Source organism: Puma concolor, chromosome D2, assembly GCF_028749965.1.
Source record: "Puma concolor isolate L17-30 chromosome D2, mPumCon1.1.hap2, whole genome shotgun sequence".
In the NCBI taxonomy this organism is placed as follows: domain Eukaryota; kingdom Metazoa; phylum Chordata; class Mammalia; order Carnivora; family Felidae; genus Puma; species Puma concolor.
In genome coordinates this window covers 57,633,967-57,661,168 of record NC_141677.1, presented here as the reverse complement: position 1 = coordinate 57,661,168, position 27,202 = coordinate 57,633,967, and the positions used below count along the sequence as shown (strand labels likewise).

General features: G+C 50.3%; 1 protein-coding gene across 2 annotated transcripts in view; it reads right to left on the bottom strand.

Moving 5' to 3' along the window:
* Nucleotides 1-242: 242 nt before the first annotated feature.
* Nucleotides 243-27,202, bottom strand: part of UBTD1 (ubiquitin domain containing 1) — a 54,906-nt gene continuing 27,946 nt past the window's right edge. For both annotated transcript variants that reach the window (XM_025918203.2, XM_025918202.2), the window contains exons 2-3: nucleotides 2,663-2,890; nucleotides 243-1,350 (exon numbers count right to left, since the gene is read on the bottom strand). In XM_025918203.2, the coding sequence (XP_025773988.1) occupies nucleotides 965-1,350; nucleotides 2,663-2,890 (614 nt within the window). In that variant the 3' untranslated portion in view covers nucleotides 243-964. The remainder of the gene's footprint in view (nucleotides 1,351-2,662; nucleotides 2,891-27,202) is intronic.

Below are 27,202 nucleotides of genomic sequence, written 5' to 3'. Positions count from 1 at the left end.
GAGGCAGGCGGCATCGTCTCTACTTTAAAGATAAGCAGAGTGGGCTCGGCAGTGAAGTGGTTTTTCCCAAGGACCCGTGAGAACACAGGGCCTGGAACACTAGTGATTCGAGGCTCCTGCAGTCTCTGCTGTGGACAGAGCAGCCGGGGAGGCCTTACACCCACCTGCTCCCACACCAGAACTGGCTCCGGGGCTCCACGGAGCTGCCAGAGAACCGGAGTCAAAGCTAGGCAAGAGAGAAGGAAGGAGCAAAAGGCTTTATTGATAAATATGCAGATATGTCTGTACACAGGGACCTGTTATGGGCCATGACCAGGCTGCAGACCCCCCACCGCTTGGGTTACAGCCAGGAGATGGCCCTGTGCAGACCCCCGCCACGACAGCACAGCCTTCCGGCCACCAGCCTGCCCCATCTCTGCCAATTGTGCCGGGGGGCAGGGAGAGGCAGAGGCCGGCCTCGGGCTCCCTGCCCCTGGGGCTCACAAGCCATCCCCTCCCCTCCAGGGGATTGGCACCGGGCCCAGGGCAGAGTCAGGGAGTGGGGGCAGGGGAAGGGGACAGCAGCTGCTTCAGACCCTGAGCAGAAAACCGGAGTGAGCACAGCCGGCAGCACCAGACGACAGATCTGGGCTCCAGGCGCCTCCGGGCTGGCCCTTGTGGCTCGAACCTGCTGCGGGAGAGAGGCAGGGTGGAACACCCCAGTTTGCCCTTCCTCTGACAAGGTTGGCAAAGCCTGTGTGAGGCAGCACTGCTTCCTGGGTGTGGGGCGCTGGTGGCCCACGGTGCCCCTGGGAGGCAGGGTCCCTTCACGGCTTGCCCAGCAGCCATCCGGCGGGAGGCGCCCTTGAGGAAAGTAACAGCACTTGGAGGCAGCAGCAGGGTGGGGGGACCTGGTGCCCAGCCGGGAGGCCTCTCAGCCCCGCGGAGGCCTCCTCGGCCTCTCCTCCCAGGGTCTGTGGGCTCATCAGTCCTGGGGTGGTGGGGGCTGGTTGATGATGACCTGGATGACAAAATCTTTCTGGATCTTGGTTTCCTGGAGTCGCGTGCGGTCTGTGAGCAGCTTCCCAGAGAAGAACCACCGCTGCCAGGATGGCTCGATGCCCTCCTGGGTGTGCAGTTGCCTCTTGAGCTGCCCCACCGTGTCGGGCAGGCTGGCGCTGAGCCTCACGTCCTTGCCTGTGGAGAGGCGCACCTTTAATGGGAACTCGCGGCGCACGCTGGGCGTGGGCTCGGGGGGCTCCAGGCTCTCCTCCTCAGTGTGCTCCAGCAGCAGGTTCACAGGTGGCGACAGGCAGTAGATGGGCAGCTGGTAGCGATTGCCCAGCTCGTCGTAGCATTCACAGAGGGTGCCTGTGGGAAAAGCAGGGCAATCAGAGTCTGCCGGGGAACCCCAAAATTCCTATGTCGAAGCCCTAACCCCCAATGCTACTGTATTTGAGGATGGGAGCCTATCTGGGAGTAATTAAGGTTGAATGAAGTCATACAGTGGTGCACTGATCCAAAAGGATTAGTAGCTTTATAAGAGACACTCAGGCATGCTCTCTCCCCACCACGTGAGGACATAGCAAGCAGATGGCCATCTACAAGCCAAGAAGAAGGCCCTCACCAAAACTCACATCAGCTGGCACCTAGATCTTGGCCTTCCCGGCCTCCAGAACGGTGAGACATGAATTTCTGTTGTTTAATAAGCTATCCAATCTGTGGTATTCTGTTGTAGCAGCCCGAGCAAACCAGTACACCTGTCATGGCCACCCCACAGTCCCCGAACCCTCCCCTACAGCCAAGTGTCCCTTGGACATACAGATGGGAGGAGTTCAAGGTACACTCGGGAAGACGTGGGCTGGCCTTCGGGCTCTACCAGGTACTAGCTTGTTCAATTCTGGCAAGCTGCATCACTTTCCATGTTCTCATTCAACAACTCTCCCCTGCGTGTATGTGCTGGGTGCCGGGGTTACAAGGGGGAATGAAAAAGCACAGGTCTGCTCTTCATGGCTTATACCTTGGTGGGCCCCAGTTTCCTTCCTGGACTATGTATTGCACGTAGTAATATATTTATCGTGCCTCGAGCACCTAATGAGTGCTGGGACTGGACTAAAGGATGTTCCGTGTATCTTTCTGAGTCCTAACAACCATCCTATTAGGTGGGTATCCCCCTTCATAGTTATAAGTTCCTGAGACTTTAAATTTGAGAAGCTCCCTTCTCAGGAGCACACTACTAGAAACAAAGACATTTGTTAAAACCCACGTCTGTGACTCTAGCGTTCCACTGGTACCCTCTACTTTACATGGCTCCATAAGACTGTTAGGAACTTAAATGAGATAATACAGTAGAAGCTTCTCGCTCAGTACCGAGCACATAATAATGCCCAACACAGAAGGTTAGTACCTCAGATGTTCTGAGATCCCGAAGTACCTGAGCAACTGTATCTTGCTCCCATCACACTGCTTTGAGGTTTGTTGGTGCCTTTCTACCTCTTCATTAGACAAACAGGGACCCATGCTCAGTAAGGGTTGCCTGAATGGACAAGCAAATAGCCACCCTGGCCACCTAGAAGCTCGGAGAAAAACTCCCGATGTGTGGCTGGCCACCGGCTCTCCTCCACCCTGAGCTGCCTGGTGGCCCCCACTCCAGCGGGGATAAAGCCCGGCCCTGCTCGCTCACCATGAGGCAGGGTGATGCTGGCTCCGTCCAGGATGGCCTGAGCCAGCTCATGGTCATTGGCCTCGGCTGCATAGGCGGCGGCCTTGAGGGCATCCCAGATCTCCTTGCGGCCCTCGAAGGCAGGTGCTGTGTCCCAGAACTCGTCCCGTTTGCTCCGCAGCTGCCCGTCGGTCATGGGGTAGTCACTCTTCCACTTCAGCCGCTCTTTCTTCAGGGGCTCGTTGCGCCCTGGGCAGGACAGAAGGCACAGGCTGAGCACCTCCAAAGCCAGGCTGCGGCCAGCCCTCAAGCCCACCCCTCACCCGTCAGCAATCTCCCAACCCTCCCCAGCAGTGGCTCCTGAGCACCAGGGCCGTTTCCCACCATCAGGGAAGAGTCTGGAAACCGCACACGCCCAACCTGGGGATGTAAACTATTTTTGTCAGCAGAACATACAGTGCCTGCTATTGTTGTTTTCAGTAACTGTACCCTTTGATTATAAAGGAGTACATGTTTGGAATTTTAAAAAATCTGTAAAGAATGTTGATGTGTGATAATAAAAACTGCTCTCATTTATGGAGCCAGTTTGTGCCAGATCACAGGGCAGGCCCTTTAGTCCCACTGTTCATCTGATCCTCAAAACCCAGCAGAGGGGGAAAAGACCCAGAGAGCCTATCGTCTGCCTGAGGCCACACAAATACCGATTTAACACAAAACTTTCGTTTTTTTTTTTAATTTATTTTTTAAATTTTTTGGAGAGAGAGAGCACACGTGTGTGTGCACACAAATAGGGAGGGGGAAGGGAGAGGGGTAGAGAGAGAGAGAGAGAGAGAGAGAGAATCCCACACAGGCTCCATGGAGCCTTACGTGGGGCTCTATCCCACAACCGTGAGATCAGGACCTGAGCTGAAATTAAGAGTCGGACACTTAACCAACTGAGTCACCCAGGAGGCCAAAACAAGGCTTTCTGATCGCCGAGGCCATCCTCTCACTGCCGTCTGTACCTTGCTGCCGCTGGGGAAAAAAATTACTCAAGACTTCCACTATTCAGAAATAACCACTGTGGACACCTAAACGTATTTCCTTTTCCCCATTTTTCTCAACACAGTTGCGTGCATATTATTAAATTTCGTTTTTATATTCGTTGTTATGGAAAGGACCTAACAGTTGTTTATGCCAATATACTTTACATTACACTTAAATACTGTCAACATATACTCCCATGATTAAAAATGATAAACTGCAATGTCTTGTTATTAATGTTCTAGCATACAGTTACAAAAAGCGTATTTTTTTTTTTAAAACCATAACCAACCAACCAAAAATCCCCCTGCAGCATCTGAAGAAGAAAACAGTTCTGTTAAGTGTCATTTTTCTTGTTACCTAGGCCCAAGTGACTTCCAAGACAAGTCAAGACTGTGGGCAGAACCATCTCTCAGAGGCTTTGGGAGCCTCAGTCATCTCAAAGCTGAAGGCAGAATAATCCACAGGAAGAAGGTCTCAATCACTCAGCTCCCTCGATAAAACTCAGATCCTACAGGAGAGGCACAGAACCAGAGCTGGGGTCTGCCCCCAGGCCACCCCCTCGGGCTGGGGCAGGAGAGGGCTCCTCGGGGGAAGACCATGCCATCCACTTCCTACCAATTGTGTGAAAGAACCCCATGCGAGCACTGTATTTATATATATTATCCTGGTTCAGCTTCACAATAGCCTTAGGCGCTAGGTGTTCATAGCTATTTCACAGATGATGGGACAGGCAGAGAGATCAAATGACTTGCCTGAGGTCACACAGTAAGTGACAGAGTGAGGATTCCACCTCAGGTCAGACTGAATCCACAAACGGCCCTCCTGCGGGTTTGCCGGCTACCAGCTACCAGCACAGATAGAAAACTCTGAAAGCCAGACATTTACTTTAAAGTGCTCCTGGGTTAGCAGAAGGAAATGCAAATCCTTTGTGGGAAAACAACTTTAAGCCAGGCCTCAAAGAATTCCCAGGATAAAGGTCCAAGGAAAATAAATGACAAGGTTATAGTTGTTTTTGTTGTGTCATTTTTAAAACTCACAACATACAAGACAACAAGGCAATATTAGCCGTGTTAGCACAAACAGTAGATGGAAGAATCAGATGGACAAAGATTTCAGATATGGGATTTATCAGACACAGACTATGAAATACCAAGTTTAAGAAATAAGTGAGTCTTGAGACGCATGGGTGACTCAGTTGGTTAAGCGTCTGACTCTTGATTTCGGCTCAGGTCATGATCTCACAGTTCCAAGAGTTCGAGCCCTGCTTCAGGCTCTGCACTGACCGTGGGGAACCTGCTTGGGATTCTGCCTCTCTCTCTGCCTGCCCCCCCCCCCGACCCTGCCCCCCAACTCATGCTCCCCGTCTCTCTCAAAATAAATAAATAAAAAAATAAGTGAGTCTTAAAAATATGAACAGGGAAAAAGAGATTATAAAGAATGACCAAGGGGCGCCTGGGTGGCGCAGTCGGTTAAGCGTCTGACTTCAGCCAGGTCACGATCTCGCGGTCCGGGAGTTCGAGCCCCGCGTCGGGTTCTGGGCTGATGGCTCAGAGCCTGGAGCCTGTTTCCGATTCTGTGTCTCCCTCTCTCTCTGCCCCTCCCCCGTTCATGCTCTGTCTCTCTCTGTCCCAAAAATAAAATAAACGTTGAAAAAAAAAAAAAAATTTGAAACTTTATTTCAACGTTTTTATTTATTTTTGGGACAGAGAGAGACAGAGCACGAACGGGGGAGGGGCAGAGAGAGAGGGAGACACAGAATCGGAAACAGGCTCCAGGCTCCGAGCCATCAGCCCAGAGCCTGATGCGGGGCTCGAACTCACGGACCGCGAGATCGTGACCTGGCTGAAGTCGGACGCTTAACCGACTGCGCCACCCAGGCGCCCCAAAAATTTGAAACTTTAAAAAAATAAATAAAAAAAATAAAGAATGACCAAGAGGAAATTAAAAGAACCATACAGGACTTCTAGAACTGAAAAACATAATACTTGAAATTTACATGGTCTAACATTTATTTTTAAATATTAAAAAAATTTTTTTTTAAGGTCCACTTATTTTTGAGAGAGAAATAGAGCATGAGTGAGGGAAGGGCAGAGAGAGAGGGAGACACAGAATCCAATGCAGGCTCCAGGCTCCGAGCTGTCAGCACAGGGCTGGATGCTGGGCTTGAACTCACGGACTGTGAGATCATGACCTGAGCCAAAGTCGGATACTTAACTGACTGAGCCACACGCACGCCCCCATGGTCTAATATTTTAAATCAGAATTTCCAGAAGGATACAACAGGAAGAATGGGGATGAAACAATATTCAAAGAGATCATAAAAATGTCCATTTTCCTCTAAACTGGAGGAAATTCCTCACTGGGAATTCCTAACTGGGAGGGGTTCCCCCACCCCCCCGCCCCAAAGGAACTTGGCAAGCAGATTCTAAAGTTTATATAGAAAAACAAAGCCACCGCTAGAGTAGACTGAGGCGAGAACCTGCACTACCATTACCAACACTAATTATAAAACTATAGTGGGTGCAGGACTGGAACAGGGACAGACAAATGGGCCAACAGGATAGAATAGAGAGCCCAGAAATAGACCCAGGCATATACAGAAACATGATTAAGATGAGAAGGAACATTGCAGATGGGGTGTGTGTAAGATGGATGTGAAATAAATCTGTATATTGCTTTCTGCTCCTGGTTTCTGATAATATTTGGTCTTTCACCTGGCTCCTAATATACAGCTCCAAAAGCTTTATAATGTCCTGAGTGATAGGAATGTCTGATATAGAGCTCCTAAATCCCTTAGAATTTCCTGGGTAATACAAGTGTCTTTTGTTCTAATGAGGCAGCTCTTGGTAAGCTCCATGAAAAGCTTGGAACTTGAAGCCCTGCTTCCACATTCTCCGGTGAGGGGAGAGGGGCTATAAATTGAGTTAATAATTGGCCACACCTGTGATGAAGCCTCCACAAAACCCCCAAAAGTATGGGGTTTGGAGAGCTTCCAGACTGGTAAACACATCCATGTGCTGGAAGCATGGTAGACCCCAAGTCTGGAACAAAAGTTCCTATGCTCAGGACATTTCCCGACCTCCCCTCATGTATCTCTATCTGTTTATTCAGTTGTATCCTTTCAAATGTCCTTTGTAATAAATCAGCAGTACTAAGTAAACTGTTTTCCTGGGTTCTGTGAGCTGCTCTAGCAAATTCTTGAACACAGGGAGAGGGTCATGGGAACCTCTGATTTGCAGTCAAGATGGGCATAAGTTGTGGGTAACCTGGGGACCCACTACTTACTGAAGCTGGGGGCAGTCTTTTGGGATTGATCCCTCATCCTGTGAGGTCTGCACCAACTCTGGGTAGTGTCACAATTGAATAGAACAGTAGGACGTGAGTTGGTGTCCACAGAGAACTGGAGAATTTCTTGGTGTGGGAAAAACACCCACAAAACTGGCATCAGAAGTACTCTACATGAGTAGAGGAGAAATGCAGGTGATTTTTCTTTACAATGAACTACTGATAAACGGTGTTAGGACTACAGGTTCTCCATACAGGAAACGATGAGACAGAATCCCTACCTCACACCAGCCACAGACATCAAAACCGGATCAATCAGAGGCTTCAGTGTGAAAGAGAAAGGAGGCACTGGAGAGACAGGTTACAGTTTTGTCCAAACATTATTTGTGGAAGTTTGGCCCAGAGTTGTTTTAGCCTGGATCAAAGAAATAGCTCTGCTTCATGATTTCTGACCCCTTCTCTCTCTAGTCCTTTAGCAAGAACTTTGATCAACCAGGATTCACAGTCATGCAGTGACACCCTGGGGTGTGGGACCTCTGGGGTGTGGGACTTCTGACCCTCTACTTGGTGACATGATTGTCTTTTTAACTTCTTGAGCCAATTTTTACAATTTTCCTATCTCCTTCCTCTTTGCCAGATGTCACTCCTTACTGGTCTCCATCTACCTGTGGCTCCTATGGGTCCAGGTCAGGTCCAGCTAACGAGCTCCTAATCTGCCAAGGGTTGAGAAAGCTTTTCAGTACTTTCAAAATCGAGAGCATCTGGTTCTAAGAAAGAGGCTTCCTAAAGAAGAAAGTGACTAGGCTCCAGGACATCTGTTGTTCCCACTCAGATGCCCTCCCCCCCCCCCCCCCCCAATCAAATGGTCAGGTTTTGGCTCTTTTCCTGACAACTGAGTTTGCTGGACTGGTGATACCAGGACACCTGAAGTATTACCGTGTACACATGCCTTTCACTGTCTCCTTAAAATAAAAATAGTCCCGTGGCGTCCCCTTTCAAAGTGGTCACCTGAGGGATGCTTTGCTCACACACCTGGCTTTCAGAGTCCCCTCCCCTGCACACAGGCAGCAGAATGCTTTCCAACTATCATAGACCCACCTGCAGATGGACACGACGCAAGTGCGCATCTGCAACTGTTAATAGCACCTGCAGTCATCTGGGCTGCAACGATTTAAAAATTCCTCACCTTGTACGTTGGTTCTTTCAGGCTGAAAACACTAGAAAATATGAGAATGGGGTAGGGGGTGATGGTGGGAACAGGGAGCGTTGATGTAAGGAAAGGACAGCAGGAGCCAATAGTTGCCTTTGCATCTGTCATGGCACTTTGGAGCCAGTAGGGGGCAGCCACAGCACCTCTGGGCCAGGTGCTGGCTCCCTTCAACAGTGAGTCAAATACAGCATAAAAATACCCAGCAAAATTCTCTAGGCCCAAGGCAAGCATGGGTAAGAGACATGCCAAAATGTCTGGATCCCTACAATCTGATGCTTATAAATTTAGGCAAAGATACAGACAAAAACCTAAAAGGAAGCTTTTAACCCAAACATAAAAGCAAATTGATGATGAATATTTTTAATTTCAGTTACTTAAAAAAAAAACACGATGTTTTATAGTCAGTTGAGTCAAAAACATTGGGCAGTAGACAGGGTGTGAACACTCTCATATGCTACACAAATTGGTATAAACTTTCTGGAGGGCATTTGGTATGGTACCAAAAAACTCAAAAATGTGCCTCCTTTTGGCTCAGATATTTGGTTTCTAAGAATGTATGCTAAGAAAATAATTACAAGTGTGTGGCGAAGGTTTATCCACGGAGCCGTTTCACTTGACACAGTTTTAAACAGGGAAAGTTCAAAACAAGCTCAATGCACGCCAGCAGGAGAAAGGCTAAAGAAAACCTGCGCATTCTGTAGCAGCCACTCTGTGATGCTGAGTAATGTGGAGAAGTGTCCACAAAACAGCGAAAAAAGTTTACAGAACAGCAAGTGCTCTATGCTCCAGCTTTTGCTTCTAAAAAAGAGTATGAGAAATTATGTATATTAAAAAGAATGGAAGGATTTACACCAAAATGTTAACAGTAGTTCTAGCTGATTGGCATAGTGAAAAAGAATTTTTTTTTGCTTCTATCTTCCAAGTTTTCCACAACAGGCATTTATGAGTTTGGTAATAATAATACAGTGGAAGGTGTTAACAAAGAAAAAAGGTATGTAAAGTTCCAGGGAGCAGCCACAGAAAAGTAGGAAGAGTCTGGGAAGTTGAGTGAGGGGTTTTGGCGGGGGGGGGGGGGGGGGGGGGGTGGCGGGTGAGAAGCTGGAAAGCCCAAGGGCCACAGCCTCTAGGATTTCCGTTATTGGTGACTCTGGGCAATTCTGTCTAGGGGCCGGGCGGGAGCTGCTGGTTTCCGCAATGGGACCATCTGGTGGCTTGTACTTCTGTCTCTACCTGTCCTAAATAAGCGCCAGATCAAAGACGGAGTCAAAGAAACGGTCCTTATCCTTAATGAAGTGGACAGAAGGGAGATTTAAGGAACAACAAAAGACCATTCTGTAGTATAGGTGCACACCTGCACGGGGAGGTCCAAACGCCCGTGAAAGCTGTGGGTTTCTGTGATTACAGTGCACGGGAACAGCAGAAGGTATCTGTGACTGAGCAGAGAGCGTGGGTTGCTGCGTACAGAGGCAAAGCTGGAATCTCAAAGGACTGTCCAACGTACCACCTGTGTTAGGATCTTCTCAGGTGCTGGTTAGAAAGGCAGACTCCAGGGCCCAACCTCAGACCCACTGAATCAGAATCAGAGCGGTTGGGATCAAGTACCTACTTGATTCCACTTGTAAACACAGCAAAACAGGAGTGGGAATGGCACCATCACATGAGTTAGTTCAGCGGATCACCCCTGAAGCTGCTGCTGAGGGCCGGTTTGGAGCAAAGAGGGAGGAGAGCAGCAGGGCACAATGTCTGGGTCGGAGGAGGATAATGACGGTGGACGCTGTGGTCTGGCCTGGATAATGAATGGTGTCTGGCGATACCACCCCCAAGAGAGGGCACTGAAAAGAGTGGGAGAGAACACTAAAGGTCCTTTCCAGTTTGCCTGGAGCTGCTGTGTCTCCGAGCTCATGAGCGTTTGTGCACGCCCACCACCTGCTTCGCCCTGCTTAATTCAGAAGGACGACGCCAAAGAGGGGATTCTCGAGAACCTACTGAAGGAGGACAGGCCCCGGCTGCTTCCCTCTGAACACCCCAGGGCCTCACAGCATGCCTGGCCTGGTGCAGGGTCTCGGCAAGTGTCTGCCGAGTTGAAAATGGGAGCTGATGAACACCCAGTGAACAGGGTGGGGAGCCTGATGGAGGAATCACGGCTGAGAGCAGCTGTGGGCAGGCAGGGGAAGCAGGGGAAAGGTCTGCTTTCAGGAGAAGCTAGGCCCTTTGCTTCTTGATATCATACCTCAAGAGGTCCTTATTGTGGCCTTGGGGATTGGTACAACAGAGCCACTGGGATGTGACACCAAGTCTGAGGCCAGCCAAGGGAACCAGAGATTTCCCAGGACAGTCAGTCCGCCCAAGCCAGGAGACGGCCCTATTTATACCTTCGACAATCCCCAAGCTCTATTTCCACACTCGGTTACCAAGCTCCATCCCCAGGCCCCGAACTCCAGGGATGAGGCCAACAGTGTCCTCCCCAGGAGTACTGATTATGTGACAAGTCTGGGCTTGCTCTGGCTGGTGTGAGAGATGAGGCTCCAGGCAGAAGGAGAAGGCAGGGACAAGGATCTCCCTGTCCCAACATCTTGGGCTGCAAGGGCCCTTTGGCCAGGATGCAGACTTGAATCTCTCCTTTTCCCCTCCCATCCTGGTAGTCACAGCTGGGAAGCTGGGGACTGGTAAGATGGGGCTCAAGTATGGCACCTGGCGGAGGGGTTAATAGGTCAGAAAGAACAGCAGGCCCCAGAAGAAGGATCAGCCCAGCCAGGGAAGGGTGCAGACAGGGGAAGGGGAGCCCAGGTAATCCCTTCAGGAAGCGCGGTATTTATAGTTAGACTTAGCCCAGGATGACCCTCAGAGCTGGGGTAACCTTCAAAGGGAAAGTGCTGCCAGCAGCTCTGCTAGCTGGGGCCTCCTCAGCACGGGCCCTTCTTCCCCATTCATTCCCCCTGGGCCCAGCTCCAGGGTTCAGGGAGGGAAAGGGGTGGAGCCAGTTGCTAAGCGACAAGCCAGGCTTCCTAAACTGTATCACCACCCGGGCCCTGCAGGTCCCAGGTGGTCCTGGGCAGGGCTGAAGGAACCAAGGCTCCTCTGGGAGCCCTGTACCAGGCTCAGTGGCAATGCTCGCAGCCCAGGGCAATTGCAGTTCTCTGTGATGAGGCTGGTTGTCCCCCCTGGGGCTGGGCTCATCTCCAGTTCATCTTTGGGGTCCCAGGGCAGGCCCAGGGTCTGGCATCCAGCAGGTCTCAGTAACTGTTTACTCAGCAAGTGAGTGAATGAAGTGAGCAGGCACTTTAGGAAAAGTGGGGAGAGCTGGAGAGGGGAGAGGCAAGATCAAAGTTGGGCAAGCAGATGGAGCTGTCTGGAAGGAATCCCTGTAAGCAAGAGAGTTAGTTAGGAAGAAAGGGGGCGGTAGAGGAGGGAGTCCAGAAGGGAACAAACCAGTTCCTGAGGTATACAGGGAGGAAACCCACTGGAGGAAGAAGGGCTGGATGTCAGAAACCATGCCCAGTGAGGGCCTGGAACCTTCTTGGCAACTGGAGAGAGTGCAGCCAAGAAAAATAAACCTGCTCAGAGGCCCCCTGCTTGGGCAGTGGGTGTGGACAAGGGGGCACACATAACTGCAGAGACAGTACGCGCTTTCACTGCACTCGTGCACAACGGACACATTTACTGGGGTGAGTTTAGGGGGAGCAGGGCCTTCATCTACTCTCTGCCTTATCCTTCCAGCCCAGGGCTCCCTGGTCCCCCGGCCAGGAGGCTGTAAGTGGCCAGACAGGACGAAAGGTGGCATTCCTGGGCCAGGCACTGACTGAACTCTTCCCCTGCCCCGAGCTGACTTCCCCCAGTCATCCCTCTGTCCCATTCCCTGGTGGCAAATTGGGCTGTCTGATCTCAACTACAAACAGAACACCCAAATCCTCAGGGACGTTTCTGGGATCTAACCTGACATACAACCAACAGCTCCTTTTCTGAGGCTACCAAATACTGTACTTCCTGAGTTAAAACATGGAGTATTTGGGAAATCACTGCACTTCTCCTTGTCTCAGGTTCATATAAATTTAAAATAACAACCACCGAGGCGCCTGGGTGGCGCAGTCGGTTAAGCGTCCGGCTTCAGCCAGGTCACGATCTCGCGGTCTGTGAGTTCGAGCCCCGCGTCAGGCTCTGGGCTGATGGCTCGGAGCCTGGAGCCTGTTTCCGATTCTATGTCTCCCTCTCTCTCTACCCCTCCCCCATTCATGCTCTGTCTCTCTCTGTCCCAAAAATAAATAAACGTTGAAAAAAAAAAATTTTTTTTTAAAATAACAACCACCAAAACAACAATGACAACAACAACAAAACACCCCGGCCAGTTCCTTTCTTGTAGTGAATATATTCCTATCCTTTAAAAAAAAAAAAAAAAGTTTATTTATTTATTTTTGAGAGAGAGAAAGAACATAAGCAGAGGAGGAACAGAGAGAGAGGGAGAGACACAGAATCTGAAGCAGGCTCTAGCCTCTGAGCTGTCAGCACAGAGCCTGATGTAGGGCTGGAACTCATAAACTGTGAGACCAGGACCTGAGCTGAAGCTGGACACTTAACTGACTGAGCCACCCCAGTGCTGCAGTATCTTCCTTCCTATCTTCATCACATACTGATGTTTGTTCCAGGTGCACCAAAGTCCTGGCCGGAGTGTGAAAGTGGTACCAGCTCTAGAAGGAACCTTGATTACATGTTTTCTGGCAACCTAGATTATAGGTAATTATGAGTTAAGAGACACTAGCAAACTTTCTCTCTCCAATGTGGCTACCCACTTACATATGGCTTCAGACATGGAAGGGGGTGGGTGTTGCTTCGGCTACTGACCACCCGTGTAAGCACGGGCAGACAACCTCACCGTTCTAACCTCGGTGTTCCCATCTGTAAAGAGGACGTAACCTCCATCTCATGGGACTGTTGTAAGGATCATAGAGACCACTCTACCCAATGCTTAAAAGGAAGTACTATTGGGGGCGCCTGGGTGGCGCAGTCGGTTAAGCGTCCGACTTCAGCCAGGTCACGATCTCGCGCTCCATGAGTTCGAGCCCCGCGTCAGGCTCTGGGCTGATGGCTCAGAGCCTGGAGCCTGTTTCCGATTCTGTGTCTCCCTCTCTCTCTGCCCCTCCCCCGTTCATGCTCTGTCTCTCTCTGTCCCAAAAATAAATAAACGTTGAAAAAAAAAAAAAAAAAAAAAAAAAAAAAAAAGGAAGTACTATTGTAATTAGCAATCACGCCAAGTCAATAGTGCTTATTATCACTATGCAATTAAGAGAATGAAAGGTTCCTATCCTTTTTTCCCCCCGTAAAGTTGCTGTGATTTTGAAAACTTTGAAAACTCCTGCTGTAGTGAACTCTTAGTCTCCAGATCACAGTGCAGGAGGATGTAGGGGTTAAATGAGGTTAAGTTTGACAGGGACAAAGAGCGGGCTTGATGTATGCCTGCTTCCCTGTGTGGCTGCACAGCAGAGGGTCAGCACTTTTCCTGGGGCAGAAGAGGGAGGATGGAGGCTAATAAATAAAACAGGAACTCCCCAGAGGTTGCTAGAAAGGTCTCTGGTATCTGGCCAGCTCCCCTTGCTACCTCAGGACTCCAGGGAAGAGAGACAGGTCATCTCTGCCACTGTGCTTTCCACAGCCCCGCTGTCAAGGAGGGTCCCTATGGGCTTGGGGGCCTGGTGGCCAGGTGCATGGAGGCCGAAAGGCACAGCCTGCCTTCTGACTCCCGAGACTCCCTCTCACTGGGTGTCAAGTGCCACAAGGGCTTGACTCGGACATGCGCCACTCCCCCAGGCAGGTGCCCCAGAGCATGGCAGAATCCTGAAGCCAGAAGTGACCTTAAAGTCTGTTAGCCTAACCCCTTCATTTTATAGACGAGGGAACCGAGGCTCTGAGAGGTGATGTGAACTGTCCCAAATCCACAGCTTTTGCCTGTGTGTGTGTGTGTGTGTGTGTGTGTGTGTGTGTGAAGTGGGGATGGGAGGTAAATTCTTCCTGTCAAACCGCTCTGCTGCCAGTGGAAGCTGAATTATAGCTAGCTTACTAAAATGTCAGGAGTGTGAGAGGTGACAGATGCACCAATGGGAAAGCAGCAAGCAGAACGCGCCTCAGAGTGAGCATCAGCGTGGAGGAGTTTCGAGTCTGCCTGACCCTCCTGTTCTCACTAGAGATGAATGGAATCTGAGAGCTGGGCCCTCCCAGCACACTGCGGCCTAACTATGCGCCCAGGCCTCTGTGAGCTGGACAGAAACAGACTCTAATTCCGCGTGGCTGGTTTGGGGCCTGGTGATGGAGACGGAGTTCCTACCCCACACAACGCTCCTGCCGGAGGCACTTCTGGAGACGAGGCAGTGACTGCACCAAGAGGAAGCCTATCACGTTGGATGGGCCAAGTGGTGAGAAAGTTAACAGTCTCACTGTCACCCTTCACTGAGCACCTGCTATGCAGCAGGCAGCACAACAGAGAAACACAGGGGCTGAAGGTCCATAGTCTGGAGTTAGAGGGACCTGGGTTTGAACATCGACTCCATCGTAAATTAGCTACGTGACTTTGAGTAAATGACTTCAGCTTTCTAGTCTTCTAGGAAGTAGGAGGTAGTAACAGCCCACTTCTTAGGGAGGTTGGGAGGAAAGATATATACATATATATTAAATTTAAAAAAATTAACTAATACAGTCAAGAAAATTATATGTAATAAATCAACTAACCTAACACTTCCAGGGTGGTCTCCCTAACACCCAGCCAGGCCAGGCTCTTGCTTCCTCAACTGAAGGCAAACACACACCCGCACCATACTTGCTACAGATTAGGCTCTTATTGCGGCCACTGAAATTGTTTTTGCCATTGTTATCATTAACATTATTATTTTGACCTAACATCCATTGGCTCTGTTCTCTGGAACAACACAGAACAAGTCACAACCTCTCTGACGGGGTTGACATTTTCCTCCTCTCCAGACGGAAGCCCACTTTTTCCTCCTCTACAGTTTCTCCAGGTTCTTTGCCATCCTGTTCACCCTCTCCTGCACTAAGCTAACTCACCGACCGGCCCAGGTGAGGGCTGCCCAGTACCACGGTGCTCCGGGCTCTTGCTTTCCTCGATCTGAGCACCGACCCCTCTGCCTCCACAACGAACACAACAAGTTTGTCCAGAACTGCTGAAGCTGGAGCTAGAAAAGACCCCATAATCCCCAACCCCACCCCACTGGCTGTGGCTCTACATTCTCTCAATCCCAGGGCTCGCTCACAGCCTGGCTTCTCCTGGGAGCCAGCCCCAAGTTACCGTCTGTCTTTTAGGTCTGTGTCTTGAGTGGGGTGAACCTGGAGTCAGCAGACCTAGGTCCTTTTCTACTGTGATCCATGCTGTGTGACCCAGGGCAAGGCACTTAACCTCTCCAGGCACATCTGCCAAACGAGAATGCCTCTCTCCTTTGCGCCTTACAGAGACACTGAAATGCTCCAGAGTTTCTGTGCGAAGTGATGTGGTCAAGAGCGACATGCACACAACAGATGCCTGACATCCCTGAGATCTAGAACCCCGTCTTTTTAAGGCTCATTCACTTCTTCATGTGGCTCAGCTCAAGACCCACAGCCTTCTGTTTGTGGACCAACAGAGAACTCGTTTGAGCACGTTCGCTCTCCCAAGCCAGGCTCAGGCCTTGCATGCAGCTGTGCCTGACTCATTCTTTCCCCTTCTTCATCTACAGCCTGTGAATCACCAACCCTGTCAGGCCAGTGTCCTCCCTGTTTCCTTCCCATGTGTTGCCTGGTCGCGACCTCCATCCCTCAGGATTCAGGATGCAAGCCCTCTTCCCACCGGACCCACAAGCTCCCCTCCCCTGACCCCATGGCGCGTGAGCATTCCACACCAGCCCTGAATCACACACTGCCTCACAGGCATGTTCCCTGCGCACAGTGCCGCCCCTGCAACCTGACTGTCAGCTCCTGGAGGGCAGGCTCTCGAGAGGCAATACAGCGTGGTGTATCAAAAACATGGTTGCCTGGGACCCACCCCCAAGGACTCTGATTTCACTGCTATGGGATATGGCCCAAGCATCAGAAGGGTTTAAAAGCTCTCCCAGTGATTCTGATATATGGCAGGGGCTGAAAAGCACTGATCTGGAACCAGGCTGCCCAGCCTGGCTGGCCGCTCCGACTGTTTAATTAGGCCTCTGAGGGGGCCTGGCAGGGAGGGTGCTCAGGGAGAACCCCAGGCCTGCCTGAGGCTGACCATCTGGACAGTCTTTTCAAGGCTTGAAGTCAGACTGGTCATCAGGTAAAAAAGTGGATAGCTCAGGGGACCCTGTGCCTGGGGAAACCCAGCTGCACTGTCCAGAGGATATGGCCTAAGCCCCTGCTTGCAGAAGGGACAGGGTAAGCCAAAACAAGAGGCTTTGGAGTCAGACAGCTTGGACTAGCTACCTACTCTCCTTACTAGCAAGGAGGGCCCTTCCCCTCCTGACTCTACTCAGCCCGGAGCCTCATCTCTCATGCCTCCCACGTGTGGCCAGCACCCAGACACCCTCTTCTGTAGACACAAGATTCTTCTTCCAGAGCTGAGCCACAAACTTCTGGAGAGAAAATGTGCAGCTCCAAGGCAAGGGGGACGGTAGGAGAGCAGAGGGAGGGAGGTCCTATTTCCTAAGAAAATCTCCCACCCCCTCCCCAGCTGCTCTAGGCAAGAAGAAAGGAAAAATCTGACTCATCAGTGCTGTGTGACTCACAGGCGGACAAAACTTACTTGCCAGACTGGCAGGGAGGAGAGCCTGCTGCTCCCACCACAAGCGGGGGCCATGGGCAGGTAAAGCCCATCCTTCCATCCCCGCTCACCACCAGCTCCAGGCCTGGGTGCCTGGCTCAGCTCGGTCCCCCACAGCCACACCCTCTTGTGGTTGGTTTAGTAACTTACTACCGAGGGGCGGGGCTGGGAAGAGTAGAGAACTGAGGCTGGGAGCACACAGAGGTGATTCTGGAATCAGAGAAGACCTGGGCCTGACTCTTAACTCCGCCCTCTCACAGGTGTGATCACAGGCAGCCGAGCCTCTTGACCTCAGTTTCCACATCCATAAAATGGGAACAATAATTCTTAAAGGACTTTTGAGGATTAAATAAGACATTACATGTAATCTCCTAGTACTGCGTGAGGCACAAAGTAGGAGCTCAAAAATGGTAGTTTTTACTAGGCGTATAAATGCTAGATTTAGGATTATAAAGAGATTGCTTTTTACATCATTTCACTTAATGTTTACAACAACCCTGTACGGCAAACATTACTACTCTCGTTTTCCAGATGAGACACTGAGGTTCGGGGACCCTGGGGCAATGTGAAGAATCCAGTGAGGGGTTTCATATCCTCATTCCCAGCCCAGTGCTGGTCTCAGACCCTTCCCACATGCCAACTCCCAGGGCAACGAGAAGAAGCCCCTGGCTGTGTCAACACGCACACGGCTGACAGGCACAGCACCAGCTCTGCCTCCAGCCCAGGTGGGAAGGCCTAGCTGGCAACACTACTGACCAGTCCTGCATCCAGTATGGCTTTGATGCCAGTCCTGCCCTGCCTCCCACCCGGCCTGGCTCGACTCGAGCCCACGTGGTGCCTCCGGAAATTCACTCGCTAATGCCTGTGTGTGTGTCAGCCTCCACCCCAGGCTGTGAGCTCCTCAAGGCAGCACCTGGTCTTGTTAGCGCTGGCATCCGAATGCCCGGCCCCTAGCCTAGAGCCAGAGAAGCAGTACAGCCGGGCTGCCAAAATCCTCAGATTCCAAACCTGAGATGCAACGCCACTTACTTGTATGACTTGGGCCTGTTCTTTACCTCTGAGACCCTCAGTTTCCTCGTCTGGAAAATGGGGCTAACAACAGTCACTACCTTCAAGTCACGATGAGAACTATGGTGATAACTGTGCTAATAACCAGTTGTAACTATGGTACTAACAATCACGGCTACTATGTATTAAGTTCTTATGCCAGACACTGTCCTAAGCCCCTTCTATGAATCAAATCGCCCAACCCAAAGGTCATACGGCTAGGTGGCGGGTTGGTTCTGAAACCCCCACGACATACCACCACCTCCCTCCTGAGTGTCAGGTGCCTGGTATGACTTAAGTGCTCAGTACTTAGAAGCTAGTCTAGCAGATGCTTAGGAAGCATTTCTAAGATGAATCAATGAATGAACCTCTTTCAGTCTAATTTCATTTCCATCCACAAGCATTTATTATCGAGTCCTAGTCTGCGTACAGCCTGAGTTATCTGAAGTTCTGTGGAATATAAAGTATAAAAGGAACAAATAAAAAAAATTATAAAGCAAGGCCTCCTCACCCCTCTACAGGAGGGTAACGAGATCCAGATTGCTGCAGGGAGAGGCAGTGATCCCAACCCTGTCAGTTCCATGCCCCACCCCCTTCCTCAGGGAAGGTTCCAGTAGGGAGGCGCCAGGTCCTCAGGAGAAGAGGGGGAGGAAATGGCCAAAGGTGCTTGCTGTGCCTGGCCTTCCAGGGGTGGTTGTGTGGAAAGCCCTCAGGGCTGCCCAGGTACCTCATCCACAGCTGTTTGTTTTGGCAACGCCCGAGAGGTGCCCCGATGGGAGGGCAGGGAGCTCACAGTGGCTGATCAGCCTCTAGGAGCCGGCCCTGGCATCCATATGGAGGGGCAGGGGGAGGCAGAGCCTCTCAGTTCTCCCACACAGCACCACCCTGCCTCCAGGCCCCAAGGGCAGGCTCCCAAACTACACAAGGAGAGGGTCTCCTCAGCCAGCCGCAAGGGAGCGCTTTTCTAAGCAGCAAAACCCCTATTTCAAAGAAAACAGTGAATGGCTTTCAGAGAAGCCCACTTACCATGTGAGGCTGATAGAGTAGATCTGGTGTGGGGGTTTGGGGGTAACACCCATGGGCCCTTCCCTCCTGGCACTTCCCTGACACCTCCAGGAAACCCCAGGCTCCCAGCTGCACTGTCCACCAGGCCTGTCAGGGACAGGAACCCTTCAGGTGCGGCTCCAGGGCAGCTCTGTTCATGCAGCTATGAAGGTTGCATACCTCAGTCCCTGTGACCTGGGACAGCCCCTCTCACCCGGGACCCTACCCATTAAATGAGCAGGTGGGACGAATGGATTCAGGATGCCTTCTAGCTCTAAGACTCCATTCAAATCCACCCTGAGGAAAGGCCTGCATGGGGCTCCTGAGGGACACAAAGACAGCTAGCTAAGGCACGACGCCTGCCCTCCAAAAACTCAGTCCCTGCAGAAAACTGCAAGGCAAACCATGTGTGTGATGATGCGAAGTGCAAGTGCACGCATGCGTGAGCGCACACACACACACACACACACACACACGAAAGATGTACAAGATTCTTTGTAAAAAATGCTGCAAGGGTCAGAGGGGAGACTCTCAAAAACCCAAGGGGACCCTGCTGAAGTAGAAACTGCTCAGTCTCTTCCACAGTCACCTACCAGTGCCAGTCACTGTGGACATGCAGACGGGCATGACAAGTCCCTGACCGGACAGGCTCCTGTCATCATCTGGGCAGGGATGGAATCACACCAATGATGCACGACAATCCGTTTTGGTTTTGTGCTACATTATGTGTGTCATGCTCACTGTTTTGAAAATACTTGAATGTGTAATTTAGGAAACCTTTGTAATGTGTTACTCTGTGGCACATTAAAAAAAATAAACAAATGCATAATAAATAAATGATACACGCAAATTTTGTTCAAAGAACACCCCCACCCTCACCCCCACCCCCAAGCAGGCAAACTGCTACACACTAGAGCAGAGGTATGTGGAGAACATATTGGGAGCCCACACCCTGACCGATGGGGCCTCTTAAGCATTTGCCAAAGGGGTGGGCGGGAGCTGGGCTACATCCTCTCCACGGCTTCCAGCTCTGACCATGTGTGACAAGGACTCTGGAAATAAGCAGGCTCCAGCTGGCTGAGGGCAGGCTGGGGGCAAGCCTCACCCTCACTGCCGCATTTCTGACTTCCCACCTCCACCCTCTGCATACAGTGAACTGTCCCACTTCGGCCTCTGCTGCTGCGAGAAGAAGAGGCAGCTTCCAAGCTCTGGGCCTCAGTTTCCCTCTGGGGTAACGGTGGTGGCAGAGGAGGTGAAGCATCCCTGATGGAGGGTCCAGATGCAAGAGGACTAGTCACACGCAGAGCCTATCGGCTGTCTGTGGAGTCAGTCCCCAGCCCCCATTCTCTCTCTCTCTCTCCTGCCCCTGATGCTGATAGGTCTGGCCTGGGAGCAGCCCTGCTGGCCGGCACCCAAGTACACGGGACCCTGCCACCCCACCCCCAAGGTAACCCAATTCTTCCTGGTCAAATGACAGCTGGAGGTGGGGCCAGGGAGCCCAAGGCGGGAAGGGCAGTGATAACTGGCTCGCAGGGTGGTGAGGCCCAGACAAAAGGGTCATGGCCCAGATTCATTTCAACACAATTCCTCAGCACCCACTGGGTTCAAGATCCTGCCAGGCACCCGAGGGACCTGAGGAAATGAGGATGACATTTTAATTACCTTAAGTGCGTCTCAAGGTTTAAAGAGCACCTCCTCAGAGAGGCCTTCCCTGACAATCTAACTAATGGCTCCCCTATTCTCCACCCCAGCCTCCTTTCTCCTAAGCAGTGTCCATCCCAATTCTGCTGGGGTTTGCTTACTCGTTTCTCCATCTCCCCAGTGAACAGTATGACAGCTGCTCAAAGCCCGGGCCCTGCTCTCCTCCACAGTGGCACGCAGCACTTCACTTACCGAGTAGGTCCTCAGTATTAGGTGAGTGAACGAATGAATGAATATATGAGTGACTATACCACCGGACAAACAGGAAGTGACATAAAAAACGATTCAGAGGGCTGTGGGGAAGCAAAGAAGGGAATGGGCACATCTCTGAGGCTCCATGGAGGAGGTACGACAGATATCGGGGAGCTTGGCCTGCAAGGAGGGTGGAGGAGAAGGGGTTCCAGGTGGAAGGTACAGAAGTAGCACAGACCTGGAGTCGGGCCGGGATAACAAGAGCAGGCCAGCAAGATGGGCTGAGGCCCGGTGAGTCTGCCTGGACCCTGAGAGGTGCCCTGCTCCTTGCCCCACTGGCCTCTTACTAAACACTGGTGTGCACTCTTTGCTGATAAAGCCAGGACTACATAAACATCTGAGCACAACTCTGCAGCATGGTGAGCAGGGGTCATTCCTAAATCAAATGTTATCTGTGGCACCCACCGGCCTGCCTGCTTTCTTCTTTTCTGGTTTCCTTTGCCCCTGGCTGACTGGCTCTGGTTCTAAACATCTGTGCCACCACCAGGCACAGTCCCCTGCTAGGGGACTGAAGGGCGACTCCTAACCTTGTGATGACAAAGACCATTGATTACCACTCCCCAATCCCAGGTCTCAAAAGAATTTTTAACTAGCGTCCAACTTCAGCCAGGTCACGATCTCGCGGTCCGTGAGTTCGAGCCCCACGTCAGGCTCTGGGCTGATGGCTCAGAGCCTGGAGCCTGTTTCCGATTCTGTGTCTCCCTCTCTCTCTGCCCCTCCCCCGTTCATGCTCTGTCTCTCTCTGTCCCAAAAATAAAAACGTTGAAAAAAAAAAAAATTAAAAAAATAAAAAAAATAAAAAAAAAAAAAGAATTTTTAACTACATTTAGATCATTTTTTTAAAAATGGAAATGCTCGGGGCGCCTGGGTGGCACAGTCGGTTAAGCGTCCGACTTCAGCCAGGTCACGATCTCGCGGTCCGTGAGTTCGAGCCCCGCATCAGGCTCTGGGCTGATGGCTCAGAGCCTGGAGCCTGTTTCCGATTCTGTGTCTCCCTCTCTCTCTGCCCCTCCCCCGTTCATGCTCTGTCTCTCTCTGTCCCAAAAATAAATAAACGTTGAAAAAAAAAAAAAATTTAAAAATGGAAATGCTCAAGCCGTATCTGTCCATTTAAGCCTCTGGTCAGCATACAAAAACTAGAGGTTCACACTGAGCTGACAGAATGCCAGAAAAGGCGTTTTTTGCTCAACCTGGAAGGTTATGAATTCTCTGTGACTCAGTTTCTCAAGGTCAGGAGATGGGGCAAGAACAGAGGTAAGAGATATGGCCAGAGGGAAGAAGACTGAGTGGGAAAACCCAGAGTCCCCCAATCTGTAGATCCAGGTGAGATTTCCTACACTGCACACAGTCTTCCTTCCTTAAGGGAAGAGGAGCCTGCGGGTGGTGGGGGTGGAGCCGGGCAGCGGCAATCCTGGCCAATCGAGGCTTTCAGTACAGTATTTTAGATGTTGACTTGGTGCAAAAACCTGGTGGGGGTGGGGGAGCTGCCAAGGAGGACTGGGAGCTTACCACCACTTCTGCTCTGGGCAGCAGTCTAGATCTCAAGAAACTGCCAGGGGTCAGGCGGTGGCCCCTGGAGGCTGTGTGCTTCCCAGGAAAGCCGGCAGCTGGAAATAAGCCCAAATTTATAACAGGCTGCATTAACATCTGCAAAGAAAAATCCAGGGTAACACACACCAGCCTTTCCACTGGAGGGATGGGGTGATGGGCCTTTTACTTTCGAGGGTAGGTATCTGTGTGTCTGGCATTCTTGCTGAGCACCTTTGCTGTAAATATCTTTGCAGTGTTTCCACCGCAAACATTTTCAACACATAACTAACTGGCTGTAAGGCAATTCTGCCATATAACATAAAAGAATGAAGAATAAAAGAGGAGCATTAAAAAGGGCACAATTAAACATGAAAAAATTAATAAAATTGCCATAAGGCAATTGTGCCATAAAATATCAAGTCATGAAAAATAAAAAGGACATTCATTAAAAAGGACATAACGGGACGTGGAAAATGGATAACAAAATTAAAAAGATTTTACTGCGAAATATAAAATATCTTAATACATTTAAAATTTGTGTAGATTCATGGCAATACTAAGCAAATATATATTATGGGTTGTACCTAAGCACTTGTCTTCAAAGTCTCTGTTCACAGTATTATGCTTTTTTTTTTTTAAAGTTCCTTCCTTCATTAAAGAGGTATCAAGGTCCAAATACAATTCACCCTTGAACAACATGGGTTTAAACTGCACAGGTACACTTACATGCATATTTTTTTCAATAAACACAGTACAGTATTATAAATGGATTTTCTCTTAAGATTTTCTTTTTTTTAAGTTTTATTTCAATTCCAGTTAGTTGACATACAGTGTTACATTAGTTTCAGGTGTAGAATATAGTGATTCAACACTTCCATACATCACCCTGTGCTCTTCCTTAAGATTTTCTTAACACTTTCTTTTCTCTAATTTATTTTATTGTAAGAACACAATACATAATACACATAATATACAAAATACGTGTTAATCAACTTGCTTATGTTGTCGGTAAGGTTTCTGGTGAACAACAGCAGGCTACATTAGTGGATAAGTTTTTGGAGAGTCAAGAGTTATACACGGATTCCTGACTACGTAGGGGGTCAGTGCCCCTAACCCCCACGTTGTTCAAGGGTCAACATACTAGGATGCGTATTTGTTACAGAGCTTTGTATTATGTTGTGAAAGCCTTCTACACTGTTGTTTGTTCTTGGCAGATTGTCCCACGTCTGCTGACAGACGTTCCAAAGTTCTATGGGAAATACGGAGGTAATGCGTTTGTAACTGAGCTTTGGCCATTATGACTGGCATGTTACCGTTGTCTAGTACAGCCTGGTGCACAGTCTGGCTTCACATTCTACTCCACACTTCCAGTGAGGTTTATCACTGTATTTTCTTTTTTTTTTTTTTTTTTTTTTAATTTTTTTTTTCTTTTCAACATTTATTTATTTTTTGGGACAGAGAGAGACAGAGCATGAACGGGGGAGGGGCAGAGAGAGAGGGAGACACAGAATCGGAAACAGGCTCCAGGCTCTGAGCCATCAGCCCAGAGCCCGACGCGGGGCTCGAACTCACGGACCGCGAGATCGTGACCTGGCTGAAGTCGGACGCTTAACCGACTGCGCCACCCAGGCGCCCCTATCACTGTATTTTCTATCAAGTCCGTATACGGAGTTGTCATCACCCCCTACTTTAAGACCATCCATCTACTTGTCATGGCATAGACCACTATGAGGGCTAGCTGAGGTTTACATAATATAAAACGAAGAACTTTGTCAATGGAGAAATGAAAACAAACTGTCAATCAGTTATTTTATCTTTTATGGCAAAACTGCCTTACAGTCAATTAGCTATGTAACGAAAGTGCGGCGAAAATGCTCACAGCAAAGATGTCTATGTCAAAACTATCTAGAACAATACATGTGTGTGTATATTCACTTTAAAAAAGAATATTCTGTGTGTTCCTTAAGCTTTGTTTCAACATGGTTTGGTAGAAAACTTTATGAGCCTTACGGGGAAAAGCAATAAAAGATCCTTGTCATGACAAGGCTGAAATGGCTCAGCCAGGACTGTGGGTGTCTTCTACCCACAAGGCACCTCTAAAGAAAGACTCTTTCTAGCTGTCCTGGATCCAATAAAGCTCCTATTTAAGCCACTTTGAATGAACTGCACCGCAAATAAGCTATAAGGGCAGGGCTGGGCCTTACGCATCTCGAGAGCCCCAGGGCTCAAGCCAGTGTCTGGCACACAACAGGTGCTCAATAAAGGCTGAGACACGGACCAGGGAATGGATTACACGGGGAGGACCAGGGAATGGATTGCACGGGGAACGGGTCACCTGTGGGGTGATGAGAGAACAGGGCTCCTGGGAAGAGGTGAAGGTGAGACGGGAAAGGAGGCAACAGAAAGAACCTGCCAAAGGCAGAAAACGGCGGACTTCCGGGTAGAGCCGTGCTTAGGTCTTTGTCTCAGGGAAAGGCAGACAGCTGGGTGGCCAGGAAAAGCCCTGCCTGCAGAGTTTCCCAGAGTAGAAGGCCGCAGGCCTGCCCCATCTGGGACAGCTGAGCCATGGCCCACATCACCTGCCCTCCCCGAGACCAGTCTGACTAGGGTTTAAGATCTGTGTCAAGCAAGAGCTGAGTCAGGCTTCAGGGGAGGGGTGGGGGGAAGGACTAGAAGAGGGCAGGGAAGACAGGTCAGGCCTCATTCTCTCAGGTGTGCTCCACCAGGGAGGTCGGGCAGAAGCAGCCTCCTCATCCTCCCCCTCTACTCCCAGGGCTTGAGAGAAAGGTAGGCTCCCAAGTTGCCAAAACCCAGGAGAGAGCAAGGCCCTGGGAAGGCTCCCTTGCAGACAGGAGACAGCTGGTAAATGTGTTAGGAGGAGACCACCTGTTTTGCCCCAAGCCTCCTCCCCACCATGGGTCCACGCAGACACAGGCATGGATCCCGGCAGCAGGGTGGAGAGGCGGAGGCGGCAAACCCCGGGCAGCAGGAGGTATCTGTTTTCAGCACGGCCACCAAAGGGACAGGGAGGGAGCCCCGCGGGCTCAGCTCCTGCTGCTGGGCTGCTGGAAAAGGCAGCCTCTCGGTTTCAACTCAGCTGGAGGTCAAGAACTGCTGAGGCTGGCAGCCCTGCTGGGGATGCTATTTGCTTGCAAGTGAGCATCTCGTCGCCGTGGCGACCCAGGGCAGCACAAGCCAGGAGCCAGCCACAAGGCCGGGAGCGGAGCTCTCCAGGCTCTAACACTGGCCTTGACCTTTCTAGCTGGGACAGCTGATGTGAAGGAGTCCACTGCCTTCTCTGGACCTGACCATGGCCCATGCAGACTGCAAAGATGCACAGGACTCTGTCTTGGTCTCGGGAGGGCCCAAGACACACCCAGAAACAAGAACACAAAATCAGAAAGTGATGAAGGCCACAAGAGGCATGAACAAGGACTGACATGGCTTTAAAGGAGAGCTCACCTTGACAGGGAACATAAAGGGAACAAGACAGCATCAAACAAACAAGCAAACACATATCCTCTTGTGGACGACTCCAGCTGCTTGGTTAGGTCCAGAGCCAAGAGACCACAAACTTAGAGCACGTTGGCTTGGGGCGCTCCTTCTGGCTAGCTGCTTTCCTTGACCCAGTCAGTCCCCCTACTACCTGCTCCCCAACCCTTGGTGTCCCACTTGGCTGCCCTGCCCCACCTCTTGCCTGCCAGGTGGCTGACTACCCAGTCACTAATATCACAATGCCCCTTGTGGCCTTGTCCCCACCTCAGCTCGGCTTTTCTGCTCTGGACCCATCTGGAGACTACCTTGTGGTGGCAAATGCTTACCAAAATCCCATCACATTTCTAACCTGGGGTCCTGGAAACCACAAGGCAGCCTGCTTCGTGCCTAGGAATAGCCCACGGCAGTTTCTGAGGTCCCCAATCACTGGGCAGTTTCTTGGAGCACCAGAATACTGGTGTGCAGAACGGGTCTAAGGGTCAACTTCTGGACTTGATGAGAAATCAGCCCCAGAAGCCAGCTGAAGTCTGCAGCCCAGGGCCTGGCCCCAGAACTCATAGCACTGCACACAGTCAGGGCTCCTCTGTCCAACTGCCCTTCTTTTTATTTCTTATGTGGTTTAAAAGGTGGCATAAGCTAAATGGAGAAAAAGTATGCAATAGAAACATAAAGAAAAAGGTTTAAGTCACCCAAATCCTAGCACTTAACAAAAACTGGCAATAGCATGTCGAGGGATTTTCTTCTGTTTTTCTCAATGCATACACTCATTGCAGGGACCACATGGGGTGTATAATCCAATACTATTTTTATTTTTATGGTATGTCCTCGATACTATTTTTATTTTAATCTGATGCCAGCTGCCATTCCAGTGATTTGCATCCCCTGCTGCTGAACAGATTTACCTGCAGAAATTCCATGAAAATGCAGATGTTTGGGTTCCACCCCTAGAGATCAACTCAGGAAATAAAGGAAATCCAGAATAAGTAAGACGGTTTTTAAAATTCTGCTGATTTTGTAGAATCATTGAATAAATATTTATTAAGCGCTCACTATCTGCTGGGCCCTGTACGGGATACATTTCTTCATAACAGAAAGCTTGCATCATTCATTCATTCATTCATTCAAGAAACAGGAGTTGAGCTTCTCCTATGTACCAGACTCCAATATGGGGAACAGGGACACAATTTTAATGAGATGGGCTCTCAAG